General features: G+C 45.9%; 1 protein-coding gene across 1 annotated transcript; it reads left to right on the top strand.

The window, feature by feature from the left end:
* On the top strand, positions 1–9,292 carry si:ch73-43g23.1 (mucin-2). The gene is made up of 2 exons (XM_068590799.1): positions 1–224; positions 684–9,292. The coding sequence occupies exon 2, from the start codon at positions 763–765 to the stop codon at positions 8,767–8,769; it is 8,007 nt and encodes a 2,668-aa protein (XP_068446900.1). The 5' UTR covers positions 1–224; positions 684–762; the 3' UTR covers positions 8,770–9,292.
* Positions 9,293–12,746: the final 3,454 nt, after the last annotated feature.

The raw sequence follows: 12,746 nt of genomic DNA on the forward strand, positions 1-12,746 counted from the left end.
TTTTTCTATTCAAGTCTGAAACATGGCAGTAAATATTCATTCTGAAGTTGTCTAGCCAGTGTGGCTCGGCCAGACTGGGTTGTACAGAGCTTCTTAGTCCTGGATCGGGTATTGTAAACGAGGAACGTGCTGTGGATTTTGAGAGACAGTTTGTTAGATGAGAAGCAGATATTGCAACACAGAGGAACTCCATGCCCTTGGGAAAGCCTCATCATTGGCCAAAGGTACAGTACCAATCGTTCTGCTGTTCTCTGCTTGCATGGGGAGCAGCTCCTCTCTCTCTTGTCATCCTACACCAAGGCAAAGTGGAAAAATAAGATAAAGGGCATGGGCATGTACTTAGCAGAGGTAATCAAGCCATTGTCAGTTTCCATTTAAGATAAATAAATCTCAGTCTATGTAATTTAAAATAAGTTTCATTTCATTGGTCAGCTTAAAGTGAATGTTTGTATTGTTTTAATTTCAAGTAGCTTGCTATTTTATTGGAGGACATATTGATAGTTACATTTCCTTTTGAGGTTGACAATATCTTCATATATATGGTGGTTAACAGGAACAATGCAGAGTTTAGCCTCTATATTTTCTATAAATAAGATGTTAAATCATTATAGTATTCATCATTGTTTCTGGTGATTTAAAGGAATGAGTTCCTCACCCTCCAGGTGACCATATCTTACTCCCAGTCCAGGAACAGAGCCCAAAACTGACCAGAGGAGCAGACTGGACTGGCCACAGTGAGAATTTGGAGCTTGTGGACGAGCGATGGACAGCTGGACTCTCCAGGGGGACAGCTACTCCTTCCTGCGCAGTGCACCCCGCCACACCTTTTCCTTGTGTCATCGTGACGGCTCCCCAAACCACGTGGAAATCTTCGACATCATCAACGTCCCTAGTCAGCGCAGTGCCATTTCCGAGACCACCTGCCTGTGTGACATTTTTGGAGACGACGGTGAGTCGCCCTCCCTCTCAAGCAGCCCTGCTGTAGGGGCTTTTGTCCTTCCCCAGAGGGAGCTGGACGGGACAACTGCTGCATCACCTCTGGTAGATGATCTGAACGACTCCTCTGGCTCTTACCACACTGCGCCGGGCTCCAGTGAAGGAGAGGAGGGCTTTGAAGATTCGAGAGAAAGGGTTTACAGCCCCCCGTTGCAAAGCGAGTCTTCAGCGAGAAGGCAGCTGGTGGGTAAGGAATTGACCTCAGGGCTTCCAAAAGTTTCTGAGGACAGACGCCCAAACTTAGAACCAGAAAGTAAATCACCAGTACCACAGTTTAGTACAGCGAGCCCATCGTTATCAGTCCTCAACTCTGGTGAGAGCACCCCCTCTCCTGGACATAATAGCCCCTTTACCCTTAGTACAGAGGGGAGAGCTTCATCCTTGTCTTCTTCCTCAGTTGAAAAAAGATGTACACCATCATCACCTAGTCCTAGACAAACTAAGCAAGAAACAGATCCAATAAGAACCACTCCCACTTTCAAAAATAGACTTCAGTCTCCAAGTCCCTCCCCGGAGCCTAGGAACTGTGTCAGCTCATCGTCTTGTGAATCAGTGAACACCCAGTTGTTACCTGAGTTCAGGGCCGCACAAGGCTTTCCAGAGCCAAGGAGCAGCTGTTTTAATCAACACAGCAGTCCCTCACCTGAGACCACATCCAAAGATTTTTCTCTAGATTTTACAGAATCAGCATTTGATTCTGGAGCCACACTTGTATCTCCTTTACCTTCATACAGTCTTACAGAGTTATCATCCCAGTCGAGAGACACACTGGCCTCTCCTGAGCTGATCAATAGGCCCTTCTCCCCAGATACACCTGCATCGTCTCCTTTTTCCGAGCTGCGAGGGAGGGTCTCCCTGCCTGATCTCCTCAGCAGAGGCTCAACACCTGATAACAAAGATTATACCCACACCCCTGAGCAGATTTCAGATTCTTTCAGTGCAGGAGGAGACGCTACGACACCTGCCCCACGACACACACCTCCTACACCTGTTATTTATATTGCTACATCTCCCGAACTTGTACAGAGTAGCGTTTCACCTGAATTGAGACACAAAACTCCCTCGCCTGGCCTCCTCTTTGCTGCTTCTCCTGCTACAACTGGGACAAGAACTCTGTCTCCTGACCCCGCACATAAAATTAGACACATTTCAACACCTCCTGAGAGCAGGACTCAGGTGGCTTCACCTGTGGCAAGTTATAGTTTATCTCCATCACCTAACGTTACGAGTAGCTGCTCTCCCACCGAACACAGACATACTGCTCCCTCACCTGAAATTAGGATTACAGCTTCCTCCCCTGAGGTCAGCAGGAGAGAGTGGTCTTCTGAAGGGGAAACAACACCTTCATCTCCTTTCCTCGATCCTCAATTTGACTGTGCCTCGTCAAGAAGCCTTACTTCGTCCCCTCACATCACAGGGATTTCTTACTCTGTTGTTCAGCCTGAGGACAGGAACACGCCCTCATTTCCCGAACTCTCTTGTCTCTCCACCCCAGACCCTGATAGGACAAGTGTGTCCCCTGAAGCGAGGAACCCTAGCCCAAGCAGAGACAGTATACAGAGCAGTATAGCTGAGTCCAACCGTTCACCAAGAGATTCACCTCATTTATTGGGCTTCACAAACTCTATCCTGCAGCCTGAAATAACACTGTCACACCAATCCAGGTATCAAACACCTTCACCTCTGCCAGAGCATCACACTCCCTCACCTGAACCAAGATATCCAACCCCTTCATCTGACAAGTATCAAAGTCCCTCGCCTCAGCACAGAAGTAGAGATCCATCACCTATTGCCTCATCTCCTGAGCAGAGGTATCATCAGCATTCACAAGCAACCCTCTTCACTGAGCACAACCCTCGTTGTAGGCCCACTTCTCCTCTAAGAAAAACACCTGAGGTTGAGAGGGATTTCTCTTCAGTAGATATTACGGAAAAACAGTACTCAACACATTTGGCAAAAGAGAGTGTGTCACCTGCATTTACACAACAAGGCACAGAGAGAGAAGTAACACCAAAGGAGGCAAACCTTCAGGATAACTCACGTTTCTCAGAAGAAAAGCAAATCATTGACCCCATTTTTAGTAAAAAAGAAGACAGTTATAACAATCTCCCCGTTGAAATAAAGTCTCCCTCTCCTAATCGTCTCGTCTCCAAGGACAGGAGTCCAGGCATTTCCCCTGTCTTCAAGGCTACAACCACCTCACCTGTGCAGAGACTGGAAACTGCACAGCCTCAATTCACTACATACTCCCTAACTTCTGAAAGCAGCTGCTCATTAAAATCAGATTGTACACCTGAGCCTTCAACTAGACAGCTCTCACCCAAAGTTAGACAGGAAACCAGAGTGAGGGTAACAGAGGACATGGCCCACAATGTAAACAGAAGGCGGACTCCCTCTCCGCCACTCACTAGGTTTACACCTGTTCATATCATAGCCCCTGAGAAACCATACAGACCGTGGCAGAACAGAAGCCGTAGCCCTTCTCAGGTTGTAGCATCCTCACCGAGTGGTAATAAAGTGGCGACAAATAGGGAAAGCCCCAATGTTGCCTTTGTTGACAATAATAGCCAGGCTCATTGGATCAGGCAAGAAAGGCAATTGGAGATGGAGAGGGAAATGCAGCTGGAGGAGGAAAGGGTGGTAGGTAGGCAGAGGAAAATGGATAGGGATGTGGAGAGAGAGAGAAAGAAGAGGGAGGAGCGAGTTCCTGAAAAGGGGAAGGTTGGGCAGTGTGACGCCAGTTACAGAGGGGAACAGGCTGAGCTGTCATTCAATGCCAGGAATAGAAAAGGGCCTGTGAGTCGCAGTACAGCTCCCACAAGCAGAGAGACCCGCCAGGGACTGCCAACAGTGCATTCCTACTCAGAGAGCTTGCTTGCCACCAAACAGCTACAGCAACAACAGAGTCTGCTTAGATTTGCTTCCCAACAAGACAGCAGCAGGGGTGGTGGTCGTAGCCGACGGCGTCAACCTCCTGCACCACACAACAAGAGCAGTGTTCCTGGACGCGTGGCTGTAAACAGGCCCTGTCGGAGTTCCAGCTCCAGCATGGGAAGTGAGCTTGATGAGGCAGACGATGAGGTGAAATGGTTCACAGACTCTGCTTTCAGCAGTCTGTCTAGCCCTGAGGTAGATTACCTTGACATGTACAACTCCAGCCACCGTTCATCGACCAACATCTCTCAACCATCGACACAGGAGAGCCCAGCTGGGGTCAGTGGCGCCTGGCCGGCCTATGCTGACTTCAGGGGTTCCGCGCCCAGGCTGGACAATGATGAACTCTCCTTCCAGCAACCACTTCCATACTATTCGGACGGATTAGATCCATCAAGGCGCCACGAGATGGGCAGCTTTGAATGCGTGGATGTGGCCGTGGAAAGAGAAGACTCCAGGAGGGTAAGAAGAGGAGTGCCAAAGAGACAGATCCAGCTGAAGAGAAAGAGTAATTCTGAAGGGAAGCAGGATGAGAGCAGTGAAAATAGTAGTCCTGGTTTACCAGGGATGGTGGAAAGCCTCTCTCAAGAGAGTTATTCCAGGGAGATGTTCATGAGACAACACAGTACGCCAGCACCAATGCAAGAATGCTACTCTTCTGAATGCAGCCCTGAGCGCAATCAACAAAATGAAAGAAAATTCCAGAAATCTGCTTCTCTGGATGAAACATGCACTAAAACCAAGATGGCCACTTGTCTTATCAAGAGTGTGTTGTCCAAGAAGATGCAAGGTGTTGACAAACAACCTGATGAGCAGGCAGGTGAAGAAGGAAGCTCCACTTTTGAGGAAAACAGACAACTAACAGAGACCGCAGCGGCACCACTCAAAGAGTCCCCACTACCTGACTCTCATCATCTTAGTTCCAGTCTACAGTCAGATCACAGTCTTTCATCTGAGGGTCACCCTGCGAGAGCAGAGCCAAGCACAAAAGATGAATCCAAACCACGAAAAAGCTTTGGAGTGAGATCCAGTAACAGGCCAAGTTCATCCAGCAGCAGCCGAAGTGTTAACTTTTCACTGACCGAGAGTGAGGAGGCAGATTCTCAAAGCACAAATGCAGCCTCATTAATATCTGAAAAGAGATCAGAATTGAAAGTGCCGTTTGATAGTAAACAGTCAACAACTGGAGTTCAACAAGCTGATGACAGTGAGACATGGGACGGAAGGGAGGGTGGTGACTCAGCAAATGCCACTGCCGGGAACTCAGGAACTCCTTCTGCCACTGAAGCCAGCAGCATGCAGGTCAGGGTGACAAACAGAGACCAGGAATGTGAAAACACAGAGGACCATAAACAACGGCAACAGGATGCCAAGGTCGCTTACACGGCACACACACAGGAGATTATGCTCAGAGCTGTGGAGAAAAAGAAAACCTCCTTAAATGTCTGTCTCACACCTGAGGTAGAGAACAAACCTGGGGCTCCTTCGCCAGATATAAACAAGGAACGACAAGAGACCTGTGTAAATGATAAAATAGAGGAAGAAGAAGAAAATGGGAACAATAAAGTTAAGGTCCCCATTCACAAAGTTAGAGATGTGAGGCGACTTGTAAAAAATACATATAATCTGTCCTTCAAGGCAACTAGTGCTGCAACACCATCAAATGTGGACAAAGAAAGCACGGACACTTCAAATAAGGATCGGAGAGAAGAAATAAAAGATGAAATGAGGGAAGAGGTCACAGCACGAGAGGAGAGAGAGGTAAGGCAAGAGATACTGAGGGAGGAGGACTTCAGGGTGGAGAGAAAAGAGGAACAGAAAGAGAAGGTGAAAGATTCAAAGCTGCAAACCTTATCTCCATCTCTTGAGAACATAGGAAGTCCTCTGTCTCGTCCACAACCGATGCAAATACAGTACAAGGCTGTTTGCTGGAAGGAAGACAAAAATAAAAAGTCATTCAGCAAGAAAGACTCAGATAACCCAGGTGACAAACACCAGGCTGCTCAAAAGCTCGTCACACAGGTAGGCAGAGAATCACACAACACACTGAGTTACACAACTGGAGAGGCAGCAATTGCAAAGTCATGCCAACTTGACATGGCATTGGAAACACAAGAGACTAGGACAGAAGTGCATAAGGTGTCAGACAATGAGAACCAACCTGTGGTGATTAAGACCGACAGAAAGCCTCCCATGCTTGGCAGCCTACCCAAAATGCCCAGTAAGGAAAGAGAGGTGTCCACCGCTGTCGTGTTAATAAGAGATGGATCTAATAAAAACAAGATATCTTCATCTCTAGCCCAGGAAGAGATTCCCACCCGACTCCAAGCCCCAGCTGCTTCACACTCACCTGGACCCACTAACCCCGGCGGTAACCATGCTAGCGGTGGCCACTCAGTTTCAATGCTATTAAAGGAAAAAGGCTACCAAGCTGACATTGGAGCAGTGGTAGGTGATATGAATGGACCCGGGGTTAAAGGGGTTCCACGTAAACATGTGAACTGCCTGGAGATCCCCCTTCAGACAACGAGTCCTTCACATGGAGGTCGGCTGGAGTCTCGTAAAGAGAGGACATTCTCCTCTTCATCCACCACTTCTGGCCTCTCAGCAGCATCTACCAACACAGACACCCTTGTAAAGGCCAGCGAAGATGAGGGTGTTAGCAGTAAGCCTACAGTAAAAGACACACAAAAGCAAATAAGTGCTTCCCCGCTAAGGAATTCGCAGGAGCAAACACCACCTACCGCCAAACACAAGGAACTTGGAGATTTTGAAGCAGTGAAAAGGCTAGATCCAACTTTCCCCCCAAGGTCCCCTGCAGTAAGTAGATTCAAAACGCAGGCAATTGAGGTGAAGTCGCTTTCTAAAGAAACACAGAAACAAGAGACACAAGCAAATGTTACAGGAAATAGACCTCAAACCATTGAAGTTAAATCGATAGCTAAAACTTCTCAAAAGCCAGTAGTTCCTCCAAAACCAAGCTGTAAATTTAAACCAGCAGATTTAGGACCAATGCCAAGTGAAGTGCAGAGACCATCAGCAACAACTGTAAAACCACAAAGTGAGGAGAGGCCTCAAACAATTGTTGTGTCCTCACCGACAATCTATAGAAAGATCTCCAATGAATCCACATCAACGTCTAACTATACTAGAAAACTGGCTGTGTCTACAGTATCTAGCCTTAAACCTCCATCTTGTAAAGCAACAGCAACCACCATCTCCAATATCTCAAACCAGTCAACAGCATCAGAGACAGCGGCATCTAATGACAGAGGTCAGCACCAAAAGCCAGGGGCCCCAGTTCAGAGTTCTGGAGATACACAGAGACCCACAACCTTAGCTACAGCTCCGATATCAGCCACTGGGCCGGGTTTCACCTCAGCTCCGGGTCCAGTCTCTGACCCCAAACCAAACCATGTCCCTGGACCTGAATCAGCTGGAGCCAACCAGCCAAGCCAGCCAGCTGTTATGAATCCAGAAAGCCAACCCCAGTATCCCAGATCGGCATACCCTCATGAACAAGCTATGCCGGTAACTTCAAACAGTACAAAACAACCTGCAGCTGTTTCCACAACACAAGTGCCAGGATACACACCCCAGTCATGCCGCAGATCCCTCTCCAGCGAGTGCTCCCAAAGGACAGATGATCTACTTTTCTATGCGTCAGACGATCCTCCAAGCTACGATGAAAGAGAGAGCTTTAGTCCTCTCATGCTCCCAGATCTGACCCCCAGGAGGTCAAATCGCTATCAACCCTCCTCCCGCCCTCCTCCCTGCTCCTGCACAGCTGGCTGCCCTTCCCATCCTGGTCTCACCCCCCCTCATCATCACCACAGCCCCCATAACCTCACCCCTCCTGCCCCTCCACACTCTCCTGGACAGGCGTTGCCTTACCCGGCAGCTCAGCCCCCTGTCCGTCTCCACCATTGCAGACCTGACGCGCAGCCAATGAGCTACCAGCCTGGCTCTCCCAAATCAAGTCTGCTTGGTTCAAGCCAGCCACCGGCCATGTACCAACCTCTCCACCAGCCTCCACCCTGCCCTCCCCACCCTTCACTCATGCAGATCTGCCCTGCTGACCGCCCGCTGCATCCACCCCAGCATATTGACCTGCGACGACCTCCTGTCCACAGATCCCCCCAACAACAGCCACCAGTCATGGCTGGTGGTCCTTACAGCGATCCGGGCCACAGTCATTCTCCTGGCCTACCTCCTATAGATCCCCAATACCTGTGTGGCCCTCAAAGCCTGGGGCCGTCCTATGGCTCTGAATATGGAGGTGATAGCTCCAGTTTGTACTCAGAGAGTAGCTATGGACAAACGCCTCGCAGAGTGCTCCTGGATCCTGAGACAGGGAAGTATTTTTACATCGAGGTGCCTGTGCAGCCACTGAGAAAAATGTTGTTTGACCCAGAGACAGGCCAATATGTGGAGGTGCTCATCCCGCAGCAAGCAATGTCACATTCAGGCCTGTATCCTCCTGCGGCAGCCCCCTACACATCTCTCCACAACCCTAACATGTACGCTCCTGCTCCACAGTACATGCCCTATGCAGCTCCTCCTCCACAAGCCCACCCCCAGGCCCAGCCTCAGCCACCTCGATATCCTGAGACCTCTGTCGCTGCAACAATGCACCCAGGTGGGCCTGGGGTCAACTACAGGAATCACTCTGGTCAGTCCAAGCCAGATCCCCAGAGCCATCCACCGCTTGACCAGAGCTACCTGGAGAGCATGTATTATGTCCCTACAGGGATGAATGCAAGCCCCAATCCCACCCCACCAGACTATTACCACAAACATCCTTCCAACCTCCCCCCAACAGGGGGCAAAAGGTCCTGAAATAGAGGACAGAGGCCGCCTTCCTGGAGCCTGTTGGGTTTTAAATACGCAGTGTATAAAGGAGGTGTCTAATGTTAGCCTGTAATGTTATTTGAGTTTTCACATTGCCACTGAAGACAGCAATTCTTTGGTTGTTGTTTATTTGCTGCTGCTTGTTCTGCGCTATGCTGCTTTAATAGCTCAAAATATATGATTCTTGAGTTAATAGCTTTAAAAACATAAGAGAGGAAGGTATTTTTTATGAGGTGTTCTTAAATCTAAAAATGATCTATTACAATTTTTTCACTTTTGATACAGGGTAAACGCATCAAACTGTAATTTCACCAGTAATGCTCAGGCACTACAAATCAATAGGTTTTACTACCGTGCATATTTTAACAACAAATATCTCCAAAGACTTGAAAACACTGTTTTAAAAGAACCTCATATTTATTTTATTATTGTGTTACTCTAATATTGGACGAGTGAGTTTGTGCACATGATGTCTGCAACAACAATGCCAATAAAACATACATATAAACCACTTTGCTCTCCCATGCCTTCATCTATTCATCTGTAGATGCTTTCTGTGATTCAGAAGCCCTGCATTTTAATACAAGCCAGATCATGTAATTAGGCCTACGGTGTCAAATACTAAAACTTCAAATACAATCATATTTTAATCAGTAACTGATTTAGACATTGTATTAATTTCAGAAAGTATTATTTTCAAGAAAATATTGTTATTCATTTACAAATATTTTATAGTCAGTGGTTTTCATAATGAAATGGTAAACCAGGCAATGAGAGATCTGGCTAGAATGGAAAATAGTGGCTTAGGAAGTGTACAAATAATGGTGCTGGTACACTGCCTCACGACACTAAACTGTATACCATATAAAAGAAGCTATATTAAAACGTATATTTATTTTGACAACCCATTAAACATTGTGATTTCCAGTTATACCGTACAATACAGAGACTCTGGTGATTAGGTGTGTAAGAGGAAGTTAATACTAGATATTTCCACTATAATGCATTAAGTTTGGATAGCTACAGCTTTGAGACCAATTATTTAGCTGCATGCTATGACTTTTTTTCTCTTTGCTTTGAGAGGGCACTGTCACTATTACAACAGCACAAATGATTGATTCATGAAAATACTTTATTAATAATTTGTTGAATAATGATTTGGATACTATAGGCCACATGCCATGGAAGTTATTGAAAATAAATACTAACTCGTCATGACTTTTGTAAAACAGAGAATTTAAATTATATTTCAAATCAAATTATGTTGTACAGCTTAAAATCACAGAAGGCTTTACAATCTGTACACATGATGCATCCTCTGTCCAGGGACCTCACATCGGCTCAGGAAAAACGCCCCCAAAAAACCTCTTAGGGGAGAAAAGGGGAAGAAACTTTCGGGAGAACAACAAAGGAGGATCTCTCTCGCAGGATTGACAGAAGCAATAGATGTCATGTGTACAGAATAAACAACATAACAGAGTTACAACACATTCAATGCATATGACATACATTATTCATATGAAAGAAACTGTTAATATTTAGCATGAATCAGTTCTCTACATGCTCCTGTTTATTTGTATCAGCACATTGTACTGCTGTGACCACTGGAGGGTGCCACAGACCGCCAGAGCAGCACAGGAAGTCCCATCCTGAAGGTATGTCTCAATCTGCTTACCTCTCGTGAGAAGGGCTAGTCAGTCTCAAACACAGTTTAATAATTTCCGAATTAAAACCTGACCCTGTTAACTGAAACCAGGGCCCAATTTGTTAGTCCAGAGGGACACAATTGGTCTCCCCTCTCTTTGATGTGGATGGCAGTAAAAATAATGAGACGTCTAACCAGTAGCTGAGACGGGCTCGAGTGTGTGGTTGTGTGTGTGCATGTGTCTAACTGAACAAAACATTGTTTCATCTGACAGAAGGAACTCAAAAGCCCACAGGAACACATCTGGAGGGGATATATTATTCACAGCACCTGGCAAACTGTGTGGTGTCTGTATGTGGGTCTTGGGGACCTACAGCTGTGTATTGTTAGTAATGCCAACTGAATCAGAAGAGAAATGCTGTGATGTCCGATTTATTAGAAAGAGGCTGACTTAGTTCCCACAACAGACAACGTGTTACTAAGGAGGACACTGAACCTAATAAGAATGTAATAAGTCATATCAGTTAGAAGAAAGGCTTGTGTGGCCGTGTTTATCAGTAAAAAGTAATCGGGCTCAGCAACAGCATGTGACAACAAAACACTAGCAATAACACACACGTTAAAAAAATTATCTTAAATACAAGATGTGTGTTGATAGTGTGCAGAAAATAGACTTGAACTCAATCCATCTCCTGACAACTTCCTCCTGTCAATGAAATGCAATGTTTAGCTAGTCACGTTTATTGCATTGATCCGGTATTGTCACAACCTTGATAATGATTAAAGACACACCTTAGTAACACAGTCTAACCTAAACACACACTGGCACACCTAAAACAAAATTACTTCCAGATTTACACACACTTCCACACACCTTGGACCTGTTCCAAGAAGCAGCTTTATGCCATCTGTCTTTTCTGAGTGAAAAACAAAATCCGCTCAAATCTGATGTAAAAAGATCTGCTCTGCAACGTTTTTAAGATAATCCAGAAAACATTGAAACAAATCCCAGCACATTGTGACTTTATCGTATTTATTGTGTTATTGTCTTCCAAGACAGACAGTATCTGATATAACTTACTTGTGCTAAAACCCAGTGTTTACATACACACAGGGCTTTATATTAAACAACTAATAATGTAGCGAGTAATCATTCTAATGAATCAACATTTTCCAGACACATCCTCCCCATCATGTGTGACTATGGTGAATTCCAATCATACACACACATAAAACAGACACCATTACATCATTAGGACTCTTTCCAGTGCGTCTGTTATTGTTATGTGACCACTTTTCTACCCCACAATGTGAATACACACGCTGCAGGAGTCCCATCATCTGTGCCGCACCCAGGAGTGAGTGGGTGTCACGTTTGATGTGGACCCACTGGGGGGCTGATTGGACAACGGAAAAAAGTCCTCTCTGCATTGTCTTTCTGGTATCAGGAATGCAGAAATGAGTGGGTGGCATGGGCCTGGCAGCTAGATAACACGTAGAGTTTTAAGTGATGATAAGTAAGTTGTTTGGAATAAAATGTGCAATGTGCTTCCTGACATTTTCCAGTGAGTGCCCTCCGCTTGTGTGGCCAGAGATTAGATGTCAATAGTTTATAGAAGTGGTAACTAATGGCGACTGTATCGCCGACTAAGAGAGAAAAAAAAAGGAGCGCTGTGTGTGTGTCAGTGTGTGTGTCCATGACTGTCGGTGCGTGTGGTGTATCAATCAAAGGGAGGAAACCAGATCATGAGGTGAATGTCTGGCCTCTGTCAGACATTGATGTGAGCAACCTCTGGCTGGAAACCTTTATTGTGAAAGAGAGTTCAGTTGGAGCTGAGGTCACCAACCTTTTAAAAAACCCACCTGGTTTGAAACACCTGTCCTGGTTTGTGGCAGTGTGTATGTACGCGTGTGTCACAGGTGAGTTCCACCTGAGAGCAATTTTCCCTTTCCCTTTCCCTGATAAAACTATCAAAAAGAAAACAAGTGAGTAGAATTATATAATCAGGTCACCCTTCAGATTGATCCCTATAGTTAGAAACCATTGATAAATGCTGCATACCTAATGATTATTAACCTTTATCCTGAAGAAGCCCAAATGTTTATACAATACAAAGATTGTATACGCGAGTATTTCCACTCCTTATTTGATGTCTTCATGCATTCAGCTCCAAATTGGGAAAACTTTATTGCCTGGGATGGCCACGTCACATTCAGCTCACTCTATTGATCATGACTGAGTATATGGGGAAAAGACTCTTGGAGAAACGCCGTTCTACAAAAGAAAGCAAACAAAATGCACTCCTCACAAAGGTCGCTT

Source organism: Clinocottus analis, unplaced genomic scaffold, assembly GCF_023055335.1.
Source record: "Clinocottus analis isolate CAN_PGR_092001 unplaced genomic scaffold, fCliAna1.0.p SCAF_10, whole genome shotgun sequence".
NCBI lineage: Eukaryota > Metazoa > Chordata > Actinopteri > Perciformes > Cottidae > Clinocottus > Clinocottus analis.

Bases quoted from the DNA above. Each gene is read 5' to 3' on its own strand.
- si:ch73-43g23.1 (XM_068590799.1), top strand. From the start codon at position 763: ATGGACAGCTGGACTCTCCAGGGGGACAGCTACTCCTTCCTGCGCAGT.